The sequence below is a fragment of the Phocoena sinus genome, chromosome 11, assembly GCF_008692025.1.
Source record: "Phocoena sinus isolate mPhoSin1 chromosome 11, mPhoSin1.pri, whole genome shotgun sequence".
NCBI lineage: Eukaryota > Metazoa > Chordata > Mammalia > Artiodactyla > Phocoenidae > Phocoena > Phocoena sinus.
In genome coordinates, this window is record NC_045773.1 from 88,266,283 (window position 1) to 88,293,935 (window position 27,653).

The window sequence follows — 27,653 nt, forward strand, 5'->3', positions numbered from 1 at the left end:
ATTGTTCCATCCAAGCTTTACCAGGACAGAGAACTTAACCACTTAAGGTCCAAAGATTAAGGTACAATAGGCAGGTTATACTGGAATACTGCTCAAAACAGGGTTTTGCTTAGTGTTTTAAAAACAGGTTATTTTTTGTTGGGAGTTGATACGGGAAATGGAAATGGATGAATGGGTACCACTGCTGGTAAATTGCCCGAAGTCTGTATCAGAAGGCATTGATTTTATATGTGTGTGTGTGTGTGTGTGTGTGTGTGTGTGTGTGTGTGTGTGGTGGGGAGAGCAGAGTGGCATAGTTCTTTCTTTTTACTCTAAACACATCTCCATCTGCCTGTTTTCCCCATACTTTATTTCCCCCTATATTTCTTTATCCAAATTAGACTAATAATTTTAGGTTCAGGAAGAAAATATTTTCTTCAGCTTTTTTTTTTTTTTTTTTAAATCATGAAAAGAATTCACAGGACAAAAGAGAAATGGCCCCATCTCAACCCTGCTGGATTCAAACCTTGGTTTCCGATTGGTCAGATGGTTCCCATAGATTCAAGGGCAGGGGCCTCTGACTGGTGAGTGTGTAAAAATCCAAGGACAGGGCCTACTTCTCAGGGGGTGGATAATCTGAGTACAGCTAAGCTTCTAAGGCCTCATTGTCCTGAGGAAGTCCTTTGGCTGCATCAAGGAGCCTTTCTGTGCCCTTCGTGTGCTTGTAGTATGTGCTTCGATCTCCTGGGTTTTGTATTTTTGCCGGAAAGAAACATGAATTCCGATCACAGACCAACAAACACGTCTTAGATTATATTATGTTTTGATTGAAATGCAACATCGATGGTATTTGAGTGTTTTTTAAAATATATTTATGTATTTATTTTGGCTGCATTGGGTCTTTGTTGCCGTGTGTGTGCTTTCTCTAATTGCGGCGAGCGGGGGCTACTCTTCGTTGTGGTGCGCGGGCTTCTCATTGCGGTGGCTTCTCGTTGCGGAGCACGGGCTGTAGGCATGCTGGCTTCAGTAGTTGTGGTACACGGGCTCAGTGGTTGTGGCTCATGGGCTCTAGAGTGCAGGATCAGTAGTTGTGGCGCACGGGCTTAGTTGCTCCGCGGCACGTGGGATCTTCTCGGATCAGGGCTCGAACCCGTGTCGCCTGCATTGGCAGGCGGATTCTTAACCACTGTGCCACCAGGGAAGTCCCGGTATTTGAGTTTTATCCTAAGTCGGTAACTCCCTGGATTTGACTCTGAAATCTCAGTAAGCTGTGCAGTCTGAGTTTGGCATCTGATCTACCCATCGGTTTAAATAAATTGATCAGTGAAGAGCGTTCAGAATGGACTTCCTCTGTTCAGGAGCGTATGGCGCTCTTCCTTACACCCCCAGAAAAGTAAGAATGTAGGAGGAATCTAACTCCATTTCCTTTTCTGCAAGTTGTCAGTATGTTGTTTTTTATAAGCCCATGATCACATGTGTGAGTCGCTTCTTATTTAAGTTGCTAGAAACTTCTTCAGATGTTTAAAACAGAAACAATATATTATTAAAAGTATAGTCTAGATGATGGGTAACAAAATTTGATCCATAGCTTCTTATTTTTTCCCCCCAAAAGGGAGATTTTTTTCCCTTAAAGAATGATAGCAGTGTGGTTCTTACATAGGCCCAAAGGCACAGGTTGAACATGGAGTAATTATTATTTATTTACATTGATCTAGATACTCAGTAGTGTGTATTACATTAGTCTGGGTTCTCTGAGAAGCAGACGCCAAGATGAGAACAGATGTATGAGATTTGTTGGGCGAAATACCTGTGAGGGAAAACAGGGAGGCCACTGGATGAGGCCAGGAGAGCCATCAGATTAAAATGCACGTCTCACCCCTGAGATGGGAGAGGGAAGGAAGGAAGGGAGGTCTTGGACTGCAGTGCAGTTCTGAGGCTGTTTCAGCGAGTTCAAGGATGAGTCCTCGAGCTGGAATTCCCTGGCTGAGGAGCACCGCGCCTGGTCTGGAGGGCGTGGCTACCCTGCTGTGCTCAGTCATTGGCTGGACGTAGCCTCAGGGAGGTGTGGGCTGAGCAGCAGCAAGGTGGTGGAATCAGAGGATGCCGCTGTAGCCAGTCAGTTACGCACCCCCAGCAGCCAACCTGAGAGGTGCTTTCTCATGCCCACCACTTCTGTGAATAGACTCCAAATGCTTTGCTGAACATGTGCCTAATTATGGAATACGTTAAATCTAACCCCAGAAAGAGGAAAACAAATGGTACACATCTGTAGAGGCTGAAGGTCAGGCTAATTCCATGACACATTTCCTTTATGGATATATCAATTTTTTAGACCCTTTCAAAATGAAGTTGTGAATTAAATCAGATGTAGGAACTTGGTTTGCCAATTGCACGGTCACCAGAATGTGTGTCTCAAAACACAAAAAATGTGTGCCGGGCTTTGTGTAAAGGAAGCTGGGAGTTTAAGTCCTATTACTGATTCCTCAGGCTTACAATCTTACAGGAAAAAAAAAAGCACAAAGAGGCTTTGAAAACAAAAACAGTCATATTTGGCAACTACATTGAATGTGATGCTTAGTGTGAGTCCCTTTCAAGAAAAACAGCCCTCGGCATCTTTTATACATTCTGGGTCAGAGGTGTTGTTGAACATCAAGAAGATGAGCTGTGAAGTTATATATTTGTCTGTAAGACGAAATTGCTCTTATAGAAAGTTTTGATGTAATCCTTATTTCTACGACCCAAACCTCGGTGTTCTGGAAGCAGTTATTTTTTTCACTATACAAGAGAGTGGTCAAAATTACTGTCAGCTGTGAGCATGTCTTGCTGCGCTAGAATGACCACTTTGGGGGCTCCCTTGTCTGCCACCCCCCACTTCTCCCCCAGTCCTGGAGAGCAAGTCATCCCTCCCTTCCACAGTCAGACAAATCACTTCTCCTTCTCTTCGCCTTACACAACATTAGGAATCTTGTTTCAAACGTTGGCCACTGGACTTTTACAAATAAGATATAAAGTTGGGTGTAGGTGTTAAGATGTCAAAGGGCATTTGTTGACACTTTCTTTAAAATAGTTTATCTTATTAGTTCATATTGACAGTTTAAAATATTACATGCTTATTATTTTAAAGAGATGGAAAATGGAAATGAGAACGAGAGGAATTAAAGAAAATGCACTCACAGAGAGGTGGCCGAGTGCAGTGGACACATCAGCCTTGGCCTAAAGATGGTTTGCGTCTGATCCCATCCTGCCACACCTGGGCGTGGCCTGAGCTCAGGGCACAGAGGCTGTGCGGCATCCTAGGTTTATCCCAGGGATGCTGTCATAGGACGTTGACCAAACCTCAGCTTTCTATGTAAACGAGTCATCAGTCCATACGGGTCAGAGATAGCAAATTCAGTAAGAAGCTATGAGAATGGAGATCAGATAACCAGGCTAAACTTAGAAGGTTTGAAGGAAAGTAGGGTAGTTGGGCAGTGGGATTTTATCTTGTCTCACTGGGCAAGGATAGAGCTATTAAAGGTACTAAGCTAGGCTAGATGATTGGAAAAACAGATGTCTTTTTTTAAATTAATTTTTTATTGGAGTACAGTTGATTTACAATGTTGTGTTCGTTTCTGCTGTACAGCAAAGTGAGTCAGTTATACATACACATATATCCACTGGTTTTTAGATTCTATTTAGATATCTATTCATATAGGTCATTACAGAGTATTGAATAGAGTTCCCTGTGCTATTCAGTAGGTTCTTCTTAGTTATGTGATCTACATACAGTAGTGTGTATATATCAAACCCAATCTCCCAATTTATCCCTCCCTCCCTTTCCCCCCTGGTAACCACAAGTTTGCTTTCTACATCTGTGACTCTATTCTGTTTTGTAAATAGGTTCCTTTGTACCATTTTTTAGATTCCACATATAAGTGATACGATATTTGTCTGTCTTTGTCTGACTTACTTCACTCAGTATGATAATCTCTAGGTCCAACCACGTTGCTGCAAATGGCATTTTTCATTCTTTTTCATGGCTGAGTAATATTCCATTGTGTGTGTGTGTGTGTGTGTGTGTGTGTTATGTGTGTGTGTATATATATATATATATACTACACTTTATCCATTCCTCCACTGATGGACATTTAGGTTGCTTCCATGTCCTGGTTATTGTAAATAGTGCTGCAATGAACATTGAGGTGGATGTATCATTTCGAATTATGGTTTTCTCTGGATATATCCCCAGGAGTGGGATTGCTGGATCATATGGTAGCTCTATTTTTAGTTTTTTAAGGAACCTCCATACTGTTCTCCCTAGTGGCTGTACCAATTTACATTCCCACCAACAGTGTCAGAGGGTTCCCTTTTCTCCACACCCTCGCCAGCATTTATTGTGTGTAGATTTTTTTCATGATGGCCAGTCTAAACCGGTAGGAGGTGATACCTCATTGTAGTTTTGATTTGCATTTCTCTAATAATTAGTGATGTTGAGCAGCTTTTCATGTGCCTCTTGGCCATCTGTATGTCTTCTTTGGAGAGATGTGTATTTAGATCTTCTGCCCATTTTTTGACTGGGTTGTTTGTTTTTTTGATATTGAACTGCATGTGCTATTTGTATATTTTGGAGATTAATCCCTTGTCAGCTGCTTTGCTTGCAAATATTTTCTCCCATTCTGTGGGTTTTCTTTTTGTTTTATTGATGGTTTCCTTCACAGTGTAAAAGGTTTTAAGTTTCATTAGGTCCCATTTGTTTATTTTTATTTTCATTACTCTCAGAGGTGGATCAAAAAAGGTCGTGCTGTAATTTATGTCAGAGAGTGTTCCGCCTATGTTTCCAAGAGTTCTATAGTGTCTGGCCTTACATTTAGATCTTTAATCCATTTTGAGTTTATTTTTGGGCTTATTTTGTGTTTATTTTTATGGTGTTAGAGGATGTTCTCGTTTCATTCTTTTACGTGTAGCTGTTCAGTTTTCAGGTGTCATTTTAATTGCAGCTTTATTGAGATATAATTCACATACAATGCAATTCAACCACTTAAAGCATACAATTCAGCAGGTTTAAACACATATGCAGAGTGAATTTACAGAGTGTAACCATTTTACCACAGTTAATTTTGTAACATTTTCATCACCCACCCAGCCCAAAGAAACCTGTATGCATTAGCTATCACTCCTCATTTCCTCCCAATTCCCTGAGACTTAGGCAACCAGCAATCCATCTCTCTGTGGATTTGCCTAGTCTAGATATTTCATATAAATGGAATCATACAATATGTGGCCATTTATGCCTGGCTTTTTTCACCTAGCATAGTGTTTTCAAGGTCTATCCATGTTGTAGCATGTATCAGTACTTTATTGTTTTTATTACTGAATAATACTCTATTAGAGGGACATATCACATTTTATTTATCCATTCATCCGTTGATGGACATTTGGGTTATTTCTTTTGGGGCTGTTATGAATAATGTTGCACTGAAAATGTATGTACAAGTTTTTGTGTAGACACGTGTTTATGTCTCATGGGTATATACCTAGGAGTGGAATTGCTTGGTCATGTGGTAATTCTATGTTTAACGTTTTGAGGAACTGCCAGACTGTTTCTCAGGTAACTGCACCGTTTAATATTCCCACCAGTAATGTGTGAGGGTTCCAATTCTCCACCTTGTGGCCAAAACAATCTGTCTTTTTGATTCTGGTCATCCTAGTGCTTGTGAAGTCGTATCTCATTATGGTTCTGATTTGCATTTCTCTGAGGGTTGATTACTACTGAGCATCTTTTCATGTGCTTATTCACCATTTCTGTATCTTTTTTTAATATAAATGTCCATTCAGATCCTTTGGCCATTTTTAAATTGTTACTTTTGTCTTTTTATTATTGAGTTGGAAGTGTTCTTTACATAGTCTAGTACAAGTTCCTTAGCGGATATATGATTTGCACATATTTTCATGCATTCTGTGAATTTCACTTTCTTGATTGTGTGTGTCCTTTGAAGCACAAAATTTTAAGTTTTAATGATATCCATTTAATCTGTCTTTTCCTTTTGTTACTTGTGCTTTTGGTGTTACATCTAAGAAGCCATTGCCAAATCTAAGGTCATGAAGATTTATGCCTGTGTTTTCTTCTAAGAGTTTTATAGTTTAGCGCTTCCATTTAGGTCTTTGAACCATTAGTTACTTTTTGTGTGCTTTTTATGTGGATATCTAGTTGTCCCATCGCTATTTGTTGAAAATACTATTGCTTCCATTGAATTATCTTTTTGTGTGTGTGTGATTTTTTTTGAACATCTTCATTGCAGCATAATTGCTTTACAATGTTGTGTTAGTTTCTGCTGTATAACAAAGTGAATCAGCTATATGTATACATATATATGGGGATATAGGTATACACTGAATTATCTTGACATGCTTGTTGACATGGGTGTCACTTCTTAGGCTTGTATTTGATGGCTTTTTTCAAAATAAGATTGGTGCTTTTTTGGTCACTAAATGGTTTATTTACAGGCAGCTACATTTTACAAATGTATCTTTTACTATGTGTGAATGAAAGAATTGCCTTTAAATAGAACAAAGCATGTTAGAGCATATTCGCATGAAGAAGCCAAGGTACATATCCATCCAGGTGGAACCAGGGCACTGGATTAGGTCACCTCCCAAACCAGCACTACTTACATTTAAATGTGCATTTGAATTCCATGGAGATCTTGTTAAAATGCAGGTTCTCATTTTCTGGGGTGGGAATGGAGTGTGAAAGTCTATGTTTCTGACAAGCTCCAGGCGATGCTGGCAGGGCTGGTCCTAGAACTTAGCTTAGAGTAAGAACGCAAGAGGGAGTTTCTCCGGTGATCTTCTTGTTCACTGTTGCCTATCTACTTATTTAAAGTGATTTGGAAGGGAAAAACAATTGTTTGAATTCTGTATTTTTGTATTTTATTTCATAATCTTCAAGATGAAACACTACCATGCCCAGAAATGGAATAAATGTTTTCTCCAGTGGCAGTCCTGCCAATCTTGATTGTTTTCTATCTTCCTTTTAGGCCTTTGATGATTGTCACTCAGAAGATTACAACCTTGGCATTCCAAGTTCATGACGGTGAGAAAAACAGCCCTCCTTTTGGTTCTAAGAGTGAGCCTGACCGTCAGAGCTCTTCTTTTCTACTGTATACACAGTTCAAAGGTTAGACAAGGGCTGGCAGATCTTGCAAAAAAAATTGCAGCCCACTTTAATCATAGCTTTTTACTTTCCCAGCTATTATTTACCATTTCCCTGCTGAATCCATAGTCTTGGCTAAAATGTTTATATTGAGAATGGTGGGTTTTCTGTTTAGTGTTACAGTGTTTTAAATTTAAGTTGATGTGTGGTGCTCTCTGCCCTTCATTTCCCAATCCATTCAGAAGAAATGGAATCCTTTTTCTTTGGTTTAATCTCTGAGAAGCTCATGAGGTAATAAAATGTTAAACAGCATTGGCTAGTTAACCATTTTTTGGGGGTGCGGGGGATTGGAAAATTATCTAATGAGATTAGCCCAAACCTATAAAAAGCTGGGAAGAAAAATTATCTTTTCTTTATATAAAACTGAACATTTTCTTCGCTCAGGCCCTTCCTGATAATGGCCAGAAAGTGTGATTATTTCCACTGTTAATACTGGGTTCCAGGAAAGGAGGATGGCCCTTCCATCCATGTGGAAGGTTTCAATATGGGCTTAAGAGATGCCAGGTGCAATTAGTAAAGGTATCTTCTGCGGATTTGTACGGCTCTGGCAAATGCTTTGCGACTGTTGACATTTCTTTATGTGTTGGCGGGTTGGGAAGATTTAGTCTCTGCTAGCGAGTCTTCCTGTTTTTCCTTCCAGCTGGGGAGCTGATTTAATTTCGTTTTGACCCTGTTTATTCCTAGTTCATACTTGGTGATTTAGTCATTCTGTAGAGAACTGAGTAATTTTATTCTGAGGATGGAGTCTTTCTAGGGTGAGCAACTGTCCTGGTTTGCCCAGAACCCAGAAGTTTCCCAGGATATGAGATTTTTAGTGCCCACATTGGCAAAGTCCTGGGCAAAATGGGGTGATTTGGTCAATATTTTTGTACCTGAAAACCATTTGGTAGTTGTTATAGACTCACATTAGCACCGTAAGTCAATAGCTAAAATCAGTTCAATTCCTGGGATTGCCAGAGCTGTACTCTTTGATGAGATCTTAGAAAAAAGTGAGTGTGATTTTTTTTTCTTTTATTAACATTGCTTCTTGGTTTTGTTTTGTTTTTAATACACAGGATTTTTGCCTAAATTTACTTTTCAAAGCATTCTACATCCCTTACATGCAGCAAAATGTTTATTTGCCTTTTTCTTTTTTTTTTCTTGTGTGTGGGAGGAACAAGTAAATTCCAGAAACACTCTGCCTTCTCTTAGGCATGTTTTTGAGTTGCCTTGATGGTCGGTAACCCTAATCAGTCTTAGCTGAATACACAGTTTTAAAGTCGACTTCTTCTGCTCTTAAGATGACAGTTCGGTTTCCTTGACTATCAGTTAACATACAGATTTTATAGGAAGCACAAATGTGATTTGGTTGGGAGTTTTTCTGGCATGGATGAGTTTTAAAAGAAGAAAAACCTCTTGTTAATTCTTTTGTGTTTTCCGTGCATTCAGGGTTACGTTTCCTGTTTTTTTTTGGAAGAGGAAAGTCCCCTATTCCTTTCCCCGTCCATTCCATCGCATTCCCAGCTTATACCAGGTATCTGCACCCAGCATAATCAGGAAGGCAGTTAGGCAGGTGCTGGCTGCAAAGGCAGGCTTATGTCTCTCATGGAGCAATGAAAACGTATACAGCGTGGTAAGGAGTGTATGAGGTGTGAAGGGTTCTCTGGGATCCATGTTCATACTGTGTGAATTAAATCGGGGTAACCTCTGAATTCTCCCCTCTTCATAACCTATAGAGACTTTCCTCCTCACACGTGTCCTTACAGGCAGCCCCTTGATCCATTGAAAAAAATGGAGAACGGGGACTGTTTATGATTGATGAAACAAAAACGAATCACTTCTTTCACATGAGTTTTTATAAGCCTCTTTAAGGATTAAGTTATCTACTTCACTTAAAACTTCTCATTTCTCAATATTTCTTTTCATAGGATTAGGTCGAAAGGCTGAAGATCTTTCCACTGAGCAACGTCGGCTTGCTGTAAAGTAAGTTTGACAATATATTCTTGAGCCCCTTGAGTATCAGTATGCAGAGATCTTCCTTAATGTTGTTTATTAAATGAATCTGCTATTGATGGACACTTGGGTTGTCTACCAGTCTTTGGCTCTTCTAAACGGTAAGCCATGATAACCTTGTTCATCGGTCATTTTAAATGGGTTTGGGTATAGCTGTGGGATAGATTCCCAGAACTGAGAGTGCTAGATCAAAGGGTAAATGGCTCTGTATTTTGTTAGTTTTACAGGATTCTCCTTCAGTGGGGTTGTTCTCTTTATTCCAAAATTATTTTTATTGGGCATGTGTCTGAGGGTTGCCAAGAAACAGTTAATTATCAGTGCCTATCAGTATGATTATGCTGGCATGAAAAAAGATAGGATGTGGGGTTGGAGAGAGAAATATGGGCTGGAGAATAGGATGAAGGAGGAAGCTGAAGGTGGTCTTTGGCCAGTGTTGATATGTAGTAGAAAGAGGATGGGTATCGGAGAGGAAGGGAGGCCGTCTAAAGTAGGAGAATAACGCTGACAGAGGAGCAGAAATGGCTTATGGGGTAGCACATGGGGAAGAGTGATGCAGCCATGGTGGAGGGTTCCTACCAGAGAGTAGCGGGAAATAACTGGGATATGTAAGAGAGGGTCCCAGCTTCATTCCTTCATTAAGAAATTGGGACTTGGAAGCAATGTAGAAAGTTACCATTGGAAGAGTCTAATGAACCAAGTTCTTTGCTAAGCATCATGGGGGTGTAAGTGCTATAGGGCATTATTCCAGTGACTGGTTAGCAATGGCATCTGAGGAAGCCTTTCCCCACAATTCTGTCCTACTTGAAGAGCATGCCCTTTCAAAGGCCCTTAAAACACTAGACAGAACTGGTCTCTAGAAAATTTTTTCCCGCCACTTCCCTTGTCCGTTGTCCGGGACCTCGTGCCTGGTTGCCATAGCAGACAAGAGGCTGTTACAGCTGTAGTTTGTGTGGCCTCAAGTGGAAACTGGTTCTACCCATCATTTGTTTTGTATTTATTTTGGCAGTTGGGAGGGAGCTTTCCCATTTCAAAGCATCTCAACCAACTCCCGTTAGGTCGGGTTCCCACCTTGCCTTATGTTCAGTACCTTCATTTTCTCTGGTACACAGACAGCCAAGGTTGTTGTTGAGAAAGAGCATTTCCCAGCCTCAGGGTTGCCTTTGGCCCACTCCTGGCCCTCCGCGTTTATAGCTGTGGGTGGCCAGCAGAGGGCGCCACGGAGTGCTGTGCCATCTCTGCGCCACCCACCTCAATAACTTCCTTTCAACTAGATTTCTCCTTGGACGGATTTTTAAAGAACCAGAACAAGGAAAGATCATGCCGCGTTTAACAACCCACAGAGACAACACCTGTGTTTACGATCGGCATATTTGCGATATGAACGAAAAATCAAAGACTGAAGACTCTTCAACCTTTTACTTTATTTTCGCAGAGCAAAACCCTCCTTTTTGGAATACGTAAGCTACCTTCTCAACTTCATGAGTGTCATAGCAGGCCCTTGTAACAATTTCAAGGAGTATATAGCCTTCATTGAGGGGAGACATACACACATGAAGTTGCTGGAAGTGAACTGGAAGAAAAAAGGCTTCCACAGCCTGCCAGAACCTTCTCCCACTGTAAGTTTTTAGTGCCAAGTATTTACCCAGAGGTCCAGAAAATGAGCTTTGCTGCCAGGGCTGACTGTCACTTTTAATTGTTCTAATTAAAAAGCCAAACAGTTTATCAGAAATCTTGGCTGGTAACATTTTCCCCCTGTTTGTTTAAAATATCAATATTGGTGTTTAGTTGCAGTAGTTCTCTGTGTTGGAGCAACAGATGTTTATTTCACAGAGCCAATTCACAGCTCATTGGCTGGGAATATTGAAGCAATTAACCCATTTGCCAACCAGCCAATATTTAGTGCCTACAATGTGCCTATGACTGTGCTTGTTAACACATTCAAATTTATGAGTGTTTTCTCTTTATGAATAGAAATTCATAGACAGCCAAAAGATACTATGTCATAAATGGTGGAGGAGGAAAGAGTGGGACCAGAATAAATGTGCTTTTTATTGCAGATCCTGCTTTTATGGCAAGGGAAACCAGTTTTACACTGGCATGCCTGTAGTTTGGTCATATTGACTTTGAGAGAGTTTAGGTGGTTTTTTTTAAACATTTAAATTTTAATCTGAAGTGTATTAACCTCCGGTTAGTCAACGTGCGCTTAATTCATTGAACTTTACAAATATGCTGAATTTATCCAGATCAAATATCCTATATTTAAGGGAAATTTGTAATTAATTGAAGGGATGGGGAACATTGGAAAGGGAGAAATTGAGGATAATTTAAATATTTTTAAAGTGCTACCATCAGGCAACATTGAGTATTTGAAAATTTAAGTGATTGATTAACAAAGCATGCATTTTTGGAGAGTTTTGACACATTTGGGTCCTCTGCACTTTATGATTACTTAGATGTCTCAGCCCCAGCGGCTTTATTGACATAATCTAGGAGTGAGGTCACTGTGGCTGGGAGACATCAAAGTAACCACTGGTGTTTCTAGGGAGTATCTGTCACAGGAGTGCTGCGTTTCACATACTTGAATTTGGAAAATAACATTATTAGAGAGTCTTCACATCACCCTCCAAGGAGACTCTCGCATTTTTTTGTGCCCAGAGAACATGAAGCGGTTAAGGTTGCATTTTGGCTAAGGACACATGGATGGGAGGGGCTGGCGCACACAAGCTGCTGGCCCCTCAGCAGTGTCGTCATAGTTAAGCGTGGTGCGCACTTAACGGGGAGCCCCGCACTGCTTTCAGCCCCTTGTAAATATTCACGCGCTGAAACCCCAAGCCACCCTCTGGGGGAGGTGCTACTGCTATCCCTATGTTACAAGTAAAAGAAGTCTGTTTTTATAAAGTTGGGACCTATAATTCTGTTGATGTTCGGAATGTCAGGGGAACCAGGCAAAACGATTCCATCCAGAGGAATTCAAAACCTCTGTATGGCTTAACCCCAGAGCAGACTACATGTAAACCAACCAGAAAGGTTTTCTAAAGCTTTCTACTACCTGCCCACGTCCTGGCTCAGACATGTAGTCATGTGCACATAATCCTTCCCAGCTAAGCCTCTGTGCCCCTTGCTGGCGATTCAAACCCATTTCCTTGGCTCTGCTGGCTGCAGGACCGCAAGGCCAATGGTTCTTTCTTTCTGATGGAAGATCGCCACCCTGTAATGTTACTGATTTCCTTATGTTTTGGGTAATAAAACCACCTGCCCACTGTTGGTAGAATGTGCCGGTAAAAGTTTTCTCTCGTTTTAGATCCATCCCCCTCAGGTGTCAGAGGTGTATTCTGCATGTAAATATAGCACATAATGCCCATCACCCAACGCGTGCCCTGAGGAAGAATGCCTTTTGCCACTCCTTCTAGAGAATATTGCCAAAGCAGCTTTGAAACGGCTTTGTTCTCAATGTGCCTTTGCTGAAATTGTTTTCCTCGTACCCGTGTCTTCTGAATAGTTACCTCATTTTTCCCCCCATTTTCAGGGAGCCGTGATCCACAAATTGTGCATGACCTTGGTGTCTCTCCTTTTGTTTTTGACGCTTACGAAGACCTTCCCTGTCACCTGCCTGGTTGACGACTGGTTTGTTCATAAAGCAAACTTTCTGACCCGACTCTGCTACTTATATGTTGTCATGCAAGCCTCGAAGCCCAAGTATTACTTTGCCTGGACGTTAGGTGAGTTTGTTGGAGGGTGCTAAATGAATGAGGGAAAAATGACACTCCTTGGATGACTTGGCCAGGGCAGCATTTGGATCAGCTAATCTAAAAAAAGTCCAATGCATGATGGAAGGCAGTTGAGCCAGGGTCACTTTCTACCTTCCGGAGTAACCCTCTTCTTTCCCGCCACCCATAAACTCAATTATCTGCGATAAGGAGGAAAGAAATCCCGGCTGTTGTTATTAACAGACGTCACAACCTGGAAGCTGCTTCTTCTACCAATCCTACTTGGAAAGTTAGGGGAAAATTCCAGAATGATCTGGCTTTCTGGTAATTTTTCTGGCTTGTCTGTAATACAGGATGTACACTGACTTAATTGTATCAACACATGTGCTCATTTAGGTTACACTTCTTTAAGAAATTGTTGGTTAAGCTTTATACCTTAGAAAGAAACTGATTTCAAGTGACTTTTTTTTTTAAAGGTAGAAAGTTCAACTTAATTTGGTATTATCACACTTTTTTTTTCCCCTGTGAGATATCTTTAGTCAATATTAAGTTTTCGTCTCTTTCCTTTTAAATAATTTTAGACCAGAAAAGTTGAAACCTTTGCTAAAGTGAGCAATAAACCTTCTGTTTACTTACCAAGAATGGTAAAGTATTCTGATAAGGCATGGTAACCGTATCTATTTGGAACCCTTTCAGGAATGGAAGTTTAACACCTTAGCTGCCAGTGACCTGGGGCTTGATGTCAGGGAACAGCGACTTGGTTTATGAAGCCAAATAGATTATTAAACTCAGTTCCCAGTGCTTAGTCCATATTTCATAAGGGCACAGCACTTAAATAATTGAGTTCTCTTCTCTCATTTCATGCTCCACGTTTATAGCCCCCAAATCAAGTTCGTAGCTACTGGTTTTTTTCATTTATTATTTTTATCACGGTAAAATATACATAATGTAAAAGTTGCCATTTTAACCATCTTTAGTGTTCGGTTTAATGGCATTAAGTTCATTTGCAGTGTTGTGCAACCATCGTCACCACCATCCATCTCCAGACCTTTTCCTGAAACAGAAACTGTCCATTAAACAAAGGAATAGCCCCCCATTCCTCTTTCTTCCCTGCTCCTGGTCCAAATTATTTTTAAAGGTCACAATGTTCAGTCTAGCGCAGTATGCTTGACCAGAGAGAGACTTCAGAGCTTTTCCAAAATTTGCCACGGGGGAAATTTTGTTTCTGGTCCCATTCAGTTTAATTCAAGGAGTTTTTTTTTGTGGAGTACCAGTCTGTGTGCTATGAGGAACTCAAAGGTGAGTAAGATATCTCAGCCCTCAAGACCGTTACAGTCTGTGAGGACACAGACGTGTACACCAACCAGGCAATACACGTCAAGAGCTGCCCCAGTGGTAGGATTACAGAGGGGATGATGTATATGGACTGGTCCTTGGGGGAGGGGCTTCCAGAGTCTCCGTGTATCTGATTCCTTTTTCTGCAGATGCTTTATTATTGAAAAATAATTTCCTTCATAGGTAGGCATTAGGCCTACTATGGATGGAATACTGGGCATATTTTTGTATGTGAAGTAGAGTTTTTGCTTTGCTCCAACCTTGAGAGAGAGAGAGAGAGAGAGAGAGAGAGAGAGAGAGAGAGAGAGAGAGTGTGTGTGTGTGTGTGTGTGTGTGTGTGTGTGTGTGTGTGTGTGTGTGTGTAATAGAATCTCACTCCTTTCCTAACCTCTACTTCTTCACTTTTCCTCCTTTTCTTTTCCCCTCTCCCTCCCCTTCCCACTGCCATATTCTGTATCCCAGGGCTTATGGGCTGGCTTCTGGAGTAAAGCAGCTCCTGATTTAAGGAGGAAAGAAAGGCCATGCCGTAGTCTCATAGGGAAAGTCTAACACGAGGTGGGTTGTGCTGGCGGGGACCTGGGTGGGGAGGGGCTTACAGGGCACAGGGGTGTCTGCCATCAGTCTGCTCGTTGCGGAGTGACCCCAGATATTTGGAATAGAGGAGTGACCCTTTCCATGGACAGCTTTCTCTGTGGACTTACCTCTTTGTCTGTTCTCCCCCACTGCCCTTTCTTTATTGTTTCTCGTGGCTTCCATAGAAACACTTCATTACTTTGGCCTCAATTTGAAGTTTGTTGTAGTTTAGATTGCATGGGCTGGTCTGAAATTAAGCTTTGTATTATTTATGAGTAAAGAAGCAATGAATAGTGTAACAGGGAATGTTTAAACTGCTTAACTGAATAATTGTTTTATCCAGATCTTTCAAACACCATTTACATATAATTGATATACTAATAATACATGATTATAAATTGAATCCTTAAAGCTGGCCTCTTGATGAATCTCAGCTGAGTTGCACTGTGTAAGCCTAATTCTAGTTACCGTTTCTATTGAAAGAGTACAGCTATTTTCTTTGGACTTAGCATGGGAGGCTGCTTGGTTGTTTTTCTTCTACTAATTAGTACTAATGAGTGAGACTCAATTTTAGCCCAGGCTGTGTTCTAAAGATCACAGATTCCAAAATGTGGGTGTCTAAATGAATTTATCTTCAGTCATATGTTAGAGCCGTGTATGATGCAAGCGAAGCCAGTTTTAGACTGGTGAAATTAGAACCTCTAACTGCTCTAAAGCAAAAACCAGTCTTGGATACAGGGTAGCAGAATGCGCTCAGGGGAGCAGGGAGTTCTGACCTCCTCTAAATGCAGCAGTTCGGAGAGTCACCACTCCTGGTTCTTACATTTATCTTTCAGACGACTCCTAGCCACTGAGGCTGTGGAACCCAGAGTTCTAGTATTCAGATTCTGGCACTGTTTAACATTAAGATCACTCAGGTGGTAACATTACTAAGCTTTAATCTTCTTAATAGCAAGATGGGTGTGGTAATAAATAATGATAGTAATGGTGGCAGCTAACCATTCTTGAGTGCTGACTTGGGCCAGGCCCTGTGTTAGGCACTCTACATATATTCAATTTGGTTTAATCCTTTCAACATCCCTTTAAAATGGGTACTGTTATTACATCCATTTTCTATGCAGGGGAATAGGTTTCTAGAAGTTAGACAACTCTCCCAAGGCTGTGAATTGACCCTGTTCCCAAGTGGAGAAGGGAACCCGGGAGAGCTGTCATTCCCACCCTGAACCACCACCTTGCTCACAATGGTGTGATTAAATGAGAAATGTCTGTGGAATGCTTTACAGAATCCTGGGAAAATAGTAAGGACCAAAAAAAAAAAAGTCATTCTTCTTTTTTTTAGATCTGAGGCTGGAGATGGGAGAGGGAATTCCTGGGTTGCCATGCTGGTCCCAGCATGGTCAGCCCAGCCCTGTTTTTAGTTGTCAACACAACCCTCAAGGGCTTGTCCTCTCCTGGTTTAGTTTATTTCTGTCATTCACAGTTTGTGCCCACACATTTTAAAACTCTTGGTTTCTTAGCTGGTACACTCTGCCTTTGTTCTCTTTTTCTTTTCCACTGGGTTTCCCTCCGGTCGGCTTGGGAGAAAGACATATTAGGACTCGGTACTTTTCCTCCTTTCTTCTAAAAGAAACCAGATCATTTTACAGTGAAGCTAAGAATAAGATAAGCGATATTAAATCATCAACGATGCCGAAAAGGAAAGGAGGCATACTTAGAGCGGGTGATTTTTCTTCAGAAGTCCAGCTTGAGTTGGACCTGAACTCCCATAGAAATGGAATGAACAGAACTAGCGAAGGAAAGGTTTCTCTGAGCTCTCCCCCAGATCTCAGACTTTAAAATTTCATTAGTTTATTTTTCTTAGGAAAATATTCTAACAGACTGAACTTGAAAGAAGATAAGTGAAGAGAAAAAATTAGCCTCTTGGCTATCATAGTACAACTGTGTTGATTTCATCAGATCTCTTTTTGAGTGTAAAAAATTTCATTAAGGAATTGAGTAGAACTGAAATACAGCAGGGGGGCATTTTCATAGAGTTCAGTGAAGTGACATAACGGTGGACACAGGAGCTTTTGGACTGACTTTGTGGGTAGGGTGGCTTTGGTCATTGTGTCCACATGTGGCCTCTATGGCAGCTGGTCCCAAATTCACATCTCTAGAACCGTTCTTTTCCTTAGGTTCTAAATTTTTCTAGCTGTATCTTGGCTGCCCCAACTGATATCCTACTGGCATGTCATGCTTAACATGTCCAGAATGAGCTCCAGTTTCTCTTTCAGAGCTGGTTCTCCTCCTGATATAATGATATCAGCCTGTGTCCCGCCATCTTTAATGACGGCTCTTGGACGGAGTCCCCTATACCTTCTGGTCTCTGAGCTTATATGTATTTTCACCTTTTTCCCTTTCTCCCCTTATATCCAGTTGGTCACTAAATCTTCCTGTTTCTTTGTTTTGCTTCTTCATTTCTCTTTTTTTCATTTTGCATTCTGTGAGCATCTAGCACCTTCCTTCTTACTTACTTAGTGCTCACTAAATGCTAGTGAATGAATAAAAATGAATAAAAGTTGAGGTCACCCGAGAGCCCAAACTGATTCATAATGGTGCCAGGTCCTTTAAATTTATTTTGGTTTCTTTTCCAAGGAAACTCTCTCTCTTCATCTTAAAGCTAGACAGACATTTAGTATCTTTTAAAGCAGCAATGTGACTTTTGTTCCACATCCTAATGTGTTGTTTTAAAAACCATAGCTGACGCAGTGAATAACGCAGCTGGCTTTGGGTTCAGCGGAGTGGATAAGAATGGAAATTTCTGTTGGGATCTGCTTTCTAACCTAAACATCCGGAAAATTGAGGTGAGTTTATCATGGTTTTGAATCAAGCTGCCATTGTGAATAAAGCAGATGGTTCGCTATGAGTGTGGTATCCATAGAAGTTTATCATCAGTGTGCGAGGAAAAGCTGCTATCGGGAAATGCTGGCTCCAGCGGGCTCGGGGACATTTTGTATCTTGGAACTTCTTTCCTTTTTTTTTTTTTTTTCTTTTCTTTTAAGGTGCCTACTTTCTTGGCAGTATTAATGGTTCAAGTAGTAACAACACACGAAAAATCTGAAAAAGAGCCAGGAAAATCTTTTTGTTGCTTACATTCCTGTTCTGTCAACTAGAAAGTACAGATATCGTTTTCTCTTGTTCACGTTCTCCTTTCCTCAGTCAAGGGTACAGACTAGCAGTTGTATTTAGATTTCAGCATTGCCAGTGTTCTTGGTGGTTCCTTTGGAAACATTTGTAATGCGTTCGCTTTTAAGAATTGTAACTGGTGCACAGCTTTTAGGCCACTAGAATTAGCGTGGTTTTTCTTTTTCGCTGGCTTTGTTCTTGGACCACAGTTCTGGATATGTTTCCGTCTCTAGAGGTGGTCTCTCTGGGGCCCCATCCTTCTTGGTTCCCTTGGCATTGTCATCCCTCGGAGCTGAAAGGAATGCCAAGTCTTGGGTCCTTTTCCTCCTGGCAGCTGGTTGGGAGGAAGGGCATGATTCTCAACATACCAAAGTGTTGGTTCTCCAGCCACGTGACTTATGGTTGCTGGTGGTTGATTTTCCACCTGCCACAGGGCAGGCAGAGTGCCACTGGAAAGTTTGGGCAGAAAGGGGATGCCATATAGGGCAGGAAACCCGGGATGTGGAGACTGACCACCTGCCACCCACATTTGGTGGAAACTAGGCCTTCAGGGGACATGTGTTCTGGGTAAAGGGCTGAGTTATGGATTTATTATAAAAGAAAACCAGAAGGAGAAAGTTTGTATTTCCAATAAAGTTGATATAGAGCAAGGAGCTAAAGGATACCAAGGAAGTCCGACTTATTTAAGGCATCTTGAAGCTGTGTGTATAGCATTTTATCAGCCATAGAAGGTGTCTAAATGGATAAATAAAACTCCGTAGGGTTTTGACATTAAAAACTCATAGTACAGAAGTCTGTCTGTCCGTCCATCATTGGTCTGATATCTCTCTCCCTTCCTTCCAAATATATTACATCAGGCCAGTGTGTGGCCTAAGATTTTATTACGGTTGAAACAGAAAACAGTGACATTTGCACTTTGCAACTTTGTTAGGAATTCTGGTTCTTAAATGTTTGCTTCATGCTTTCTACCACCAGCCTTTATTAAGCCTTTTTTTCTTCTTTTTTCTTTTGAATGAGAAAACCCAGTTGATGACTTATTTTGGAATCTCTCTTTCTCACTGGTTGATTTACCTGCATCATTGCCAGTTGGGTGATATCTGTTTCCTTTTCTGTATTGTGACTCCTTCCTACATAAAATCTCCTTACTATTCTAGATACAATTGGAAGCATTTGAACCTGTGCTATTTGTAGAATAACTTCACCAGACTGACCTGGTTTACAGATGGCCACAGAATGAAAAGATGACAATTAAATTCAAGCCGTCTCCGTAAAGGCGCTAAATTCACATGATGAAACTTTTCCGGTGGCAAATCCCATTTTAGAGTATTTAGTTTTAAAATTCAGATGACTTAAATTTTGTGTTTCACCAGAATGGAAGGAAAACCTACAAAACATTCCTTCAGTCGTCCTATAATTTGAAAATAGATTGAGAAAAATTGAGACTTTGTGAGCCAAGTTTTAGTTGCAAAGTAAATCTTATAAACCCCCGAAAATTTGACTGTGTGCGATGGAACAGCAGATCTGCTCCTGAGTCAGTACTCACTGTTGGAATAGCACGTCTCATCTGCCGCCAGGGGAATTCTGGGGAGGACTTTCCATTTCTTGGGGGTATTTTTAAAGCTAATGATAGGTGTTATTTTCTCCTTTCTAGACTGCCACAAGTTTCAGAATGTACTTAGAAAACTGGAATATTCAGACAGCTACTTGGCTAAAGCGGTAAGGAAACCAAAAACGACCTCATTACTCACGGCACTGGGATATGTTTAGATGGGTGTCATTAGATGAACAGCGATAGTCTGCCAGTGGTAACCTCATCTGACACTTGTGTTTGGTATTAACATCTATGCTGTGTAAATGAAAAAGTAGAAATACAGTAATTTGAGAAGGTCACAATGTAGCATATTTATTTTACTGTACCAAATACTTCATACGGCCATTACTGTGTACCAGGTACTCATTTAATCCTCATAACAATCCCATGAGGTGTTGGTAATTATTATCCCCATTTTACAGATGAGGAAAGTGAGGCACAGAGGGGTTATGTAACTTGCCCAAAGTCACACAGCTTATGAGCAATAGATATGAGCCCATATCTCATAGATAATAGATATGAGTGTCTCTCCAGAGCCAGGCTCTTAAGCTCTATGATGTGCTGCCTCTTATCTAGAGGAGAGCCTATTGCTCAGATGTCATGGAAAGTCAGTGTCAGCATCAGATCACTGAAGATTGCTGTGTTTATTTTATCCCCCGTATTGAAAGCTTTATGGTGCCCCAAATGCTTATGCTTTTCAACTTTGTATTTTTGTTGTTTCTCTGTCCTTTTGTTTTTCTACACATTCCAAAATTAGAAACATTAGTTATTGTGGAACTAACGATATGCTATCCTTGAAGTGGCAGACTTGAGCTCGTGAATATTCCTATCACATGAGTGCAGGGAGAGTATAAAAATATTAAGCTGTTGGTTCTGCTGATTTTGATAAGTAGCACTTTTCATCAGTTAAAACATCGGGGTAAAAGAAGAGACAATGTATAATAATTCCAACAAAGTAAACTCATGCAACTACTCTGAACATGCAGTTTTTGAAAATTTGCCCCTAATGTTATTGCTATTCATTTTGCAAGTCATTTTAGCATAAACCTCTTTCTGTATATTGAATAATCCCAATGTATGGAGAGTCCTACAGTCTCCACGAGGAGTTTGTTCTACATAAACATTTTTTACGTGACTGAACGTACATGTGGGCACATAAAAAATGAAAAAAAAACTATTTAAAAATCATTTTAGAAAGTGGAATATTGCATTCATACAAAAGGATACGGAGGGTAAGAAACAAATACCCATGCAAACTACCTCTCATTTCAAAAAGGAACATTACAAATGGAGTCCCATCCTGTGTTTCTTTCCTCAAATGCATTCCCTTTCTTCCTATGAAGAGAGAGCCATAGTCCTTAGTTTGGGTTTAACTTGCAGGCTGGATTGGTATTAACTGTTGGGATTTCTGTTTTACTTTTCATCTGGGCCCTCTCATTTAGGAAGCCATGTAGTTCTGCTCCTGTGGTGCCACTGGCAATCCGTGGACTGAATTTGGCAGGAAGTCCCCTTTCACGTTGTTTTAATAAACAGCCAAGATGCCAAAGATCTCCAGGGTATTTGCTGACAGTTTCTAGATTCTTAGGATGTCCTCACTCTTTAAGGCAAATTCATGGATTGGAATCCAATAGATACTGAGGACTGAAGAAGCCATATAACTGACACATTGATTCTGTGGAGTCATGGCCAAGAGAGATGAGAAGGCTGCAGTGTTGATGAGTTAGATGACATTGGGGCCAGTGTGGAAAAGTAAATTAATTTAGACGAAATAAGGATCTCACTTCTAAAGACCCTGATTCTAAAAGTTTTAGTGCCAATGGCACTTATTTATCCATAAGTATCCCTGGTAGATTAGGCCATTGGTGGAATAAGCTTCTATAAGGCAGGAGCTCTCATTGGGGAAAAGCGACCACTCTTTTATTAGATATTGTGTGATGGGGTCCAGGTCATTTAGTCCTATGGAGGTTAAACATTCATGCATCTTACAAAGGGATTGGACTGTGTGAATGGCCCATCTGGGAGTGTTTAAGAAAACTAGAGCTCAAAGCTGCTTGGATTGCACTGCAAGTGCCTGAAAAGGGTGAGGCACACGTGCCATCAATATTGGATCAAATGATTTCTGCATGATTGGTTCCAAAATGATGCAGGTGTAGGCGGAAGTTTCTGGTATGTTTGACCTATGGCCCGTTGTACCTTCCTGTCTTCACAGAGTGTGCTATGAGCGGGTTCCCTGGCACCCCACAGTGCTAACCTTCATCCTGTCTGCCCTGTGGCATGGTGTCTACCCTGGATACTACTTTACCTTCTTAACTGGAATCCTTGTCACGCTAGCAGCCAGAACGGTAAGCTCCCTTTGGCTGTGGGGTCTTTTCCTTAGTAATCGGATGCCTGTGTGTTTGTCTTTTAGGTCCCAGCAGAAGTGGTGTTGGGGGTGATGGTAGGAGTGATGTTTTGAAAAATCAACAAAAGTCTTCCCATTAGAGAAATACTTAAATATATTGGAACTTATGGTCATAAAATGGTTAAGCATTTTATTTTCATATTACTTGCAGGGGGGGTTTGCAAAACAAAGGGACTTTGGGAACAATGTTTAGTGCCTTAAGAGATGAAAACATGTTTAATCATTAAAGGCTGTAAACATACAGTCTACTAATTACAGGTGACAATGATTATTAACGTAGGCTCTGTAAAACTTCATTTTGCTTACACTCTACTTAATTTCTCTTTTCATTATCCTACACCTAAAAATAATTTGGTTTCAGAGCAACCGGAAAAATTGCAGCCATAGGAACTGTTCTCTTAAAGATTGCTCTCAGCCCTCATGTTGGATCCAATTAAATTAGTTTGTGTAAAGTCCTTTGTGAATTTGATAAATTTGTTTCTCTAGGTTTTGGGGGTAGCCTTCAGTTTGTCCTAGACTGTTCCTGCCATTTGCTGGCTGTAGAGCAAGAATAATAACAGAATTAAAAAATATGCCTGCTCTCAAAGAATGAGATGAACATGTATATAAGTAATTACAATTCACTGTATTCTGTCAAATACAGAGCTTTGAATTTTATTTCATTTCAATACTTGATAATGATTGTGGCATTCCTTATTCAGGTGCCAAGAGCTTTTAATGAGATTTGTTGAGCTGTATTTTTAGATGTGGATCTAGGAGCCCCAGCACAGCTATTCACTCGTTCTTTTTTTTTATCTTAAAAATATATTTATTGAGTGCCTAGTACGTGCCAAAAGTACTGTGATGGGTACTGGAGAAAAAATGGAGAGTAGAACACATGTGGCGCCCCTGCTCCTGGTCTAGTGCTGGGAATAGAAATGGATAACTTCTTCATATTTGTTAAATGGAGAGACAGGTAGAGTGGGAATTCTTTTCCATTTCTTTTAGCTATTCACTGATTCTTGAATTCATCTGTTCTATTAATATTTCAGGAGCCCTACTATATGCTAGTAGGTGCTGGGCTATTGCAGTGAACAAAAGTTCCTCATGGAATTTCTATTTTAGTTAGAAGAAGGTTTGTGGGGATACATGTGTGAACAAGATGGATAATTGATTATCCTGATTAGCACACTTTAAAGTACATATTTTACATATTTGTGCATTGAAAACAGAAGACATTTTCTTTTCTCCCGTACATATACTGACTTGGATCACAAAACTGAAAAACAGATGGGAGGACAAGCTTGAACAAAGGCCAGAATTTTGTTAATACTTTCAGAGTATTATTTCTTAAGCTGTCTCTAGTTGATTTCAGTGGGTATAAAAGGATTAACTTATGTAAAGCCTCTTGGGTGACCTGGAAATGTTTTTCACAAATAAGTTAGGTAAGGGATGGAGGGGAGAGGGTTGATAGAACAGTATTTCCATTTTTTTTTCCAAAAGGAGAATGAACTCAAACAGTCATGAAGTGTCTCAGGCCCAGGAAGTTACCTAGTAAAATCTCTTACATGCTTTTCAGTACTGCCCACAGATGGACCTCTAGCCTCTGTCCTGAGGAACTTAGAGCCTAGGAGGTGCCCTCGGCTTCCCAGGCAGCCCTAGGAAGTCTTTCCTGATTTGAGGCTGACCTACCTGTAACACAGCCGTTGTTGCAGCTCTGTCTTTGGTTCTGGCATCTGGAAATTAGGTGTCTTTCTGGAGCCAAATCTGTGTCAAAAGACCTACAAATGAGTATCCTCTGACCCAGCATTTTCCATCTCAAAGAATGTTGTTTCCTTGTCTGGAAAATAGGCATACTGATGCTTACGTGATAGGCCTGTGTCCCGGGAGAGTCAACAGAGATGATACCCGTAAGGAATTCGCACAGGCTTGGCACACAGTAAGCACTCAATAAATAGTAGCTCATGTTATTATACTATTATATTATTACTGTTATTCAGAGGAAATAATTAGGAAACAGGGCAGAGACTTTTCTACAAGAGTATACATCACAGAATTGTTTACAATAGCAGGGGATAGGAGACTAACTTTCCCATAATGAAAATTGTATCAGATGAATATTTAATGACATGGAAAAACATTCATGCCATGCTACTAAATGAAAAAACAGGCTAAACATATGTTGACGCCACTGGAAACGTAAATATGGATATATGAATCTAAAAGGACTTGGAAGGTACGTGCCGAGTTTTTCAACAGTGCTTTTCTCTGGGAGATATTAAAGGAAAAAAAAATCTGATTCTGCCTAGCTCCTTAAACATTTTTCTACAGTGAATGAACTTACATTTTTTTAATAATAAGAAAAGCCACAGTGGTATTTTTCGTTGAAAATAGAACTCAGATGGTTGGTAGTTTTTACCTCCTATTTTCCTGAGGGGTATTACCTGCATGCATGGAGTAAAAGTTTCTATTTTTTTGTATCCCCCCCCCCCCATCCAACATGACTTCCTTGGTGAGCAGGTGAGGAACAACTACAGACATTACTTCCTTTCTTCAAAAGCCCTCAAGGTTGTTTACGACATAGTCACCTGGGCCGCCACTCAGCTGGCCGTCTCTTATACCGTCGCCCCCTTCGTTATGTTGGCCGTTGAACCCACCATCAGTTTATACAAGTAAGTTTCCACTGTTCCCGGCTGCTCTATAGTAAACTTGTCTGTTCTGTGTTGGACTTAGGAGTTGGCAAATTGAATCAATCAGGACTGACAATCTCTATGTATGGTTTCGATGGGAAAATGTCTAGAGAAAGCTTTAGGAGGAAGTGTCCGTCCTGGAGATGCCAACAGACAAATAGTAATACAGTGAGCAGAGTTGACAGGCAGCCCTTCAGCCATGACTAATGTAAGTAAGAGATGCTTACGGCAGTGAATCCTGAAGGGATGTATCCAGATCACAGACTCAGAGGGTGAGTTCGCTGCCCTTTGCCTCTGTTTCCTGGGGTTAGGCTATGTTGGAGGCCGTGGGGCACTCAGAGAGGGACAGAAGCAGGCCGCAGCTGGGGCTGGGTTCACCCTACAGACAAGAGGACTTTAGGGAAAGGGTGTCTTAGGGAAAGGGTGTCAGGCCCTTATATTCAAACACCAGCCCTCCAGATGAACTGCAGACCTCTTTGTGCTTTTACTGTTTCCCTCTTTTGTTGAATTAGTCGTGTTTCACTGCTCTTGGAGAGATGGTTACATGACCTCTGGCAAGTTATTAACCTCTTTTACCAGTGTTTTCTCAACTGTACAATGAAGGTAAGAATAGAATTCACCTCCAAGCACCTTTAGGTGTTAGGATTGAATGAGGCAAACGTGCAAGGGGCTCAGCCCAGTGTCTGGCGTGTAGTCTGTACTGGATAAATACCAACTTGTGTTCTTTACTGATTTGCAGATTGAGTTTGGACCATAGCTACAGTCAGAAAAGTGGCTTAGAAATAAACATGCAAACATGCCTTATTGTACATCAGGGATTGGACTCGCTGGTCAGGAATGATCAAAGAAATTTTACTACTTGGTACAGGTATCAATGTCTAGGATGATTTTTTTTTTTTTTTAGGTTATAGGAAAAGAAGGTAGAGGGAAGTACACCGTGCTCCTCAATGAATTCTGTTTCTATAATGCCGGTTAGGTCACAGGAGTTATGTCCGTATAACATGGAAGTTGAGCTGGTTTATACACAAATTTTTCTAGACAAGGGATGCCAGAAGAGTGGAAAAATGATGAAATCTTCAGCCAAAAATAGCCCTCAGTTCAGCTGCTACAGCGGTAGGAGCCATGAGTGCCCGCCCAGCGCTGGGCTGCCTCTTCTCAGAGGCGCCCCGCCCAAGCTGCACCATCTTGGTTTACCTCCTCTGCACCCTCCCTCTGGGCAGCCCCACTTGCTCACAGCTCTATTGTCCTTTCTCTTGTCTCAGTGCCCTCTAGCCAGCATTTGCCCTTCATTATCTGGGACTTTCATTGCCCCCTGAAGCAGCCTTAGCCCGTTGAGCTATCTGCCTAGGCTGTCCAAGTTTCTGGCTTGGGTGTTCATTGCGTTACGAAGTCTCATAGGTTTTGAGTTGTCTGCTTCCGTCTTCATAGGTTAACTTGTACCCCTGGGCCCTTCTCTCCCTTTTCTTTGTAGGTGGCCCAATCCCCCTCCACACTCCCTTACTCTAGGGCAGAGAGCTGCTAGTGAGGAGATGACTTTTATAAAAGAAGTGGAACAGTGAGATAAAAAACGTTCCGTTAAATCAGATTTTTTAAAAAGAGGTACTTGTTTTTTTATAACACGCATCGAAACACATTGACTTGCGTTCCTGAGTAAGATGGATGGGGCTGAGGGTTTCCCCCCGTGTTTGGAAAATCTAAGTGCCTATGAGGACTAATAAACAGGAACTAGAGAGAGACAGAAAAACCACCCTAGTCCTGGTGTTTTAAGCACATGATGTTGCCAGACGCAAGATTTTTTTCAGGAATATATGTATCATGTTGTAGCAGAAATGCCTGTATTTAACTCAGTACCATTTAATACCTACAGTGTGCTGGGGACTTTTCTAGAAGCTGGGGGATGGGATGGTGAGCAAAAGATAGAAATCATTCTTACTTCCATGGAGGAGATAGCTTGGTGGAAGTGACAGGAAATAATTGACAAATTTATAAATACCCACTAAGATCATACTCTGAGTGAATGGTACAAAGATTTATGAGAGCATGTAACAGGAATCGGCTCTTGGGAGGAAGCAGCGTTTGAGTCCTGGAGTCTGAGGGTGCTGAGAGTGGTGGATGGAACACTGTGGGTTGTGTTCCAGACCCAGGGAGCAGTTGTGATAGGAGGAAGCCCCGAGAAACATGAGTGTGGGCAGAATATAGAATCGATCCAAGGTAGAGAGTAGTGAGCTGAGAAGAGACAAGGGTAGGTATCCATGTCCCTGTTTATCATATATGGAAGTGGAGGCCCAGAGAGGGTGAGCAGTTAAAACTCACACAGAAAGGCCCGAGTTTCAGATGCAAAATTTTTTTTCTTTGTTTTCTTTTAAACGGCAAGAGCAGTAGTGCAGTTACTAAAAATTTCTCTAGGAGAAGCTATTTTGGAAGAATGTTACTGCTAGGGGAATAGCACAAAGTGGTGATTTGTTTGTGATCACATGCATTTAACCAACGAAGTATGCTAATTTCTATATTTAGGCAGGAGTTCTAGGGAAAGAATTCAATCATTATCAATCCAGATCACTCATGTAGATTTCCATTTCTTTTTAAAAACAATCTTTTTTTTTTTTTTTTTTTAAGAAAACACCTTGGTTTAGGGTGAAATTGACGTTTCTGTCACTTCTGTCAATTACAAGCAAGTCAACCTAATATGTTATCTTGTTTTCATAGTTGCTTATGTATATAATTTAAGTTCCCTATCTAGATCAGCTCTGTCCAATAGAAGTTTCTACAATGACCGAAATGCCATCCACTATGTTGGCCACCAGTGCATGTGGCTGTTGAGCTTTTGAAATTTGGCTAGTGTGACTGAGGAATGGAGTTTTCAGTTTATCTAATTTGAATTTTAACAGCCACATGTTGCCAATGGCTATTATAGATTGCCTCTCAAAAAAAGTTTTCAGAATCTTTTAAAAACAATTTTTTTCAGAAACTCTTAAGAGAATCACTGAATCTGGCAAAAGAAATAAAAATTGAATCATCTTTTTACTCAAGGTGGGTCTAGATGCATTCC

The 27,653-nt window shown here is 40.8% G+C and overlaps 1 protein-coding gene across 4 annotated transcripts in view; it reads left to right on the forward strand.

Moving 5' to 3' along the window:
- MBOAT1 (membrane bound O-acyltransferase domain containing 1) overlaps nt 1–27,653 on the forward strand; it is a 119,857-nt gene that overhangs the window by 82,237 nt on the left and 9,967 nt on the right. For 2 of the 4 annotated variants that reach the window (XM_032649519.1, XM_032649516.1), the window contains 8 exons: nt 6,996–7,135; nt 9,079–9,133; nt 10,596–10,779; nt 12,690–12,882; nt 17,518–17,621; nt 19,595–19,659; nt 21,744–21,876; nt 24,435–24,586. In XM_032649519.1, the coding sequence (XP_032505410.1) occupies nt 6,996–7,135; nt 9,079–9,133; nt 10,596–10,779; nt 12,690–12,882; nt 17,518–17,621; nt 19,595–19,659; nt 21,744–21,876; nt 24,435–24,586 (1,026 nt within the window). The remainder of the gene's footprint in view (nt 1–6,995; nt 7,136–9,078; nt 9,134–10,595; nt 10,780–12,689; nt 12,883–17,517; nt 17,622–19,594; nt 19,660–21,743; nt 21,877–24,434; nt 24,587–27,653) is intronic. The other 2 variants (XM_032649517.1, XM_032649518.1) reach the window with 2 other exon arrangements.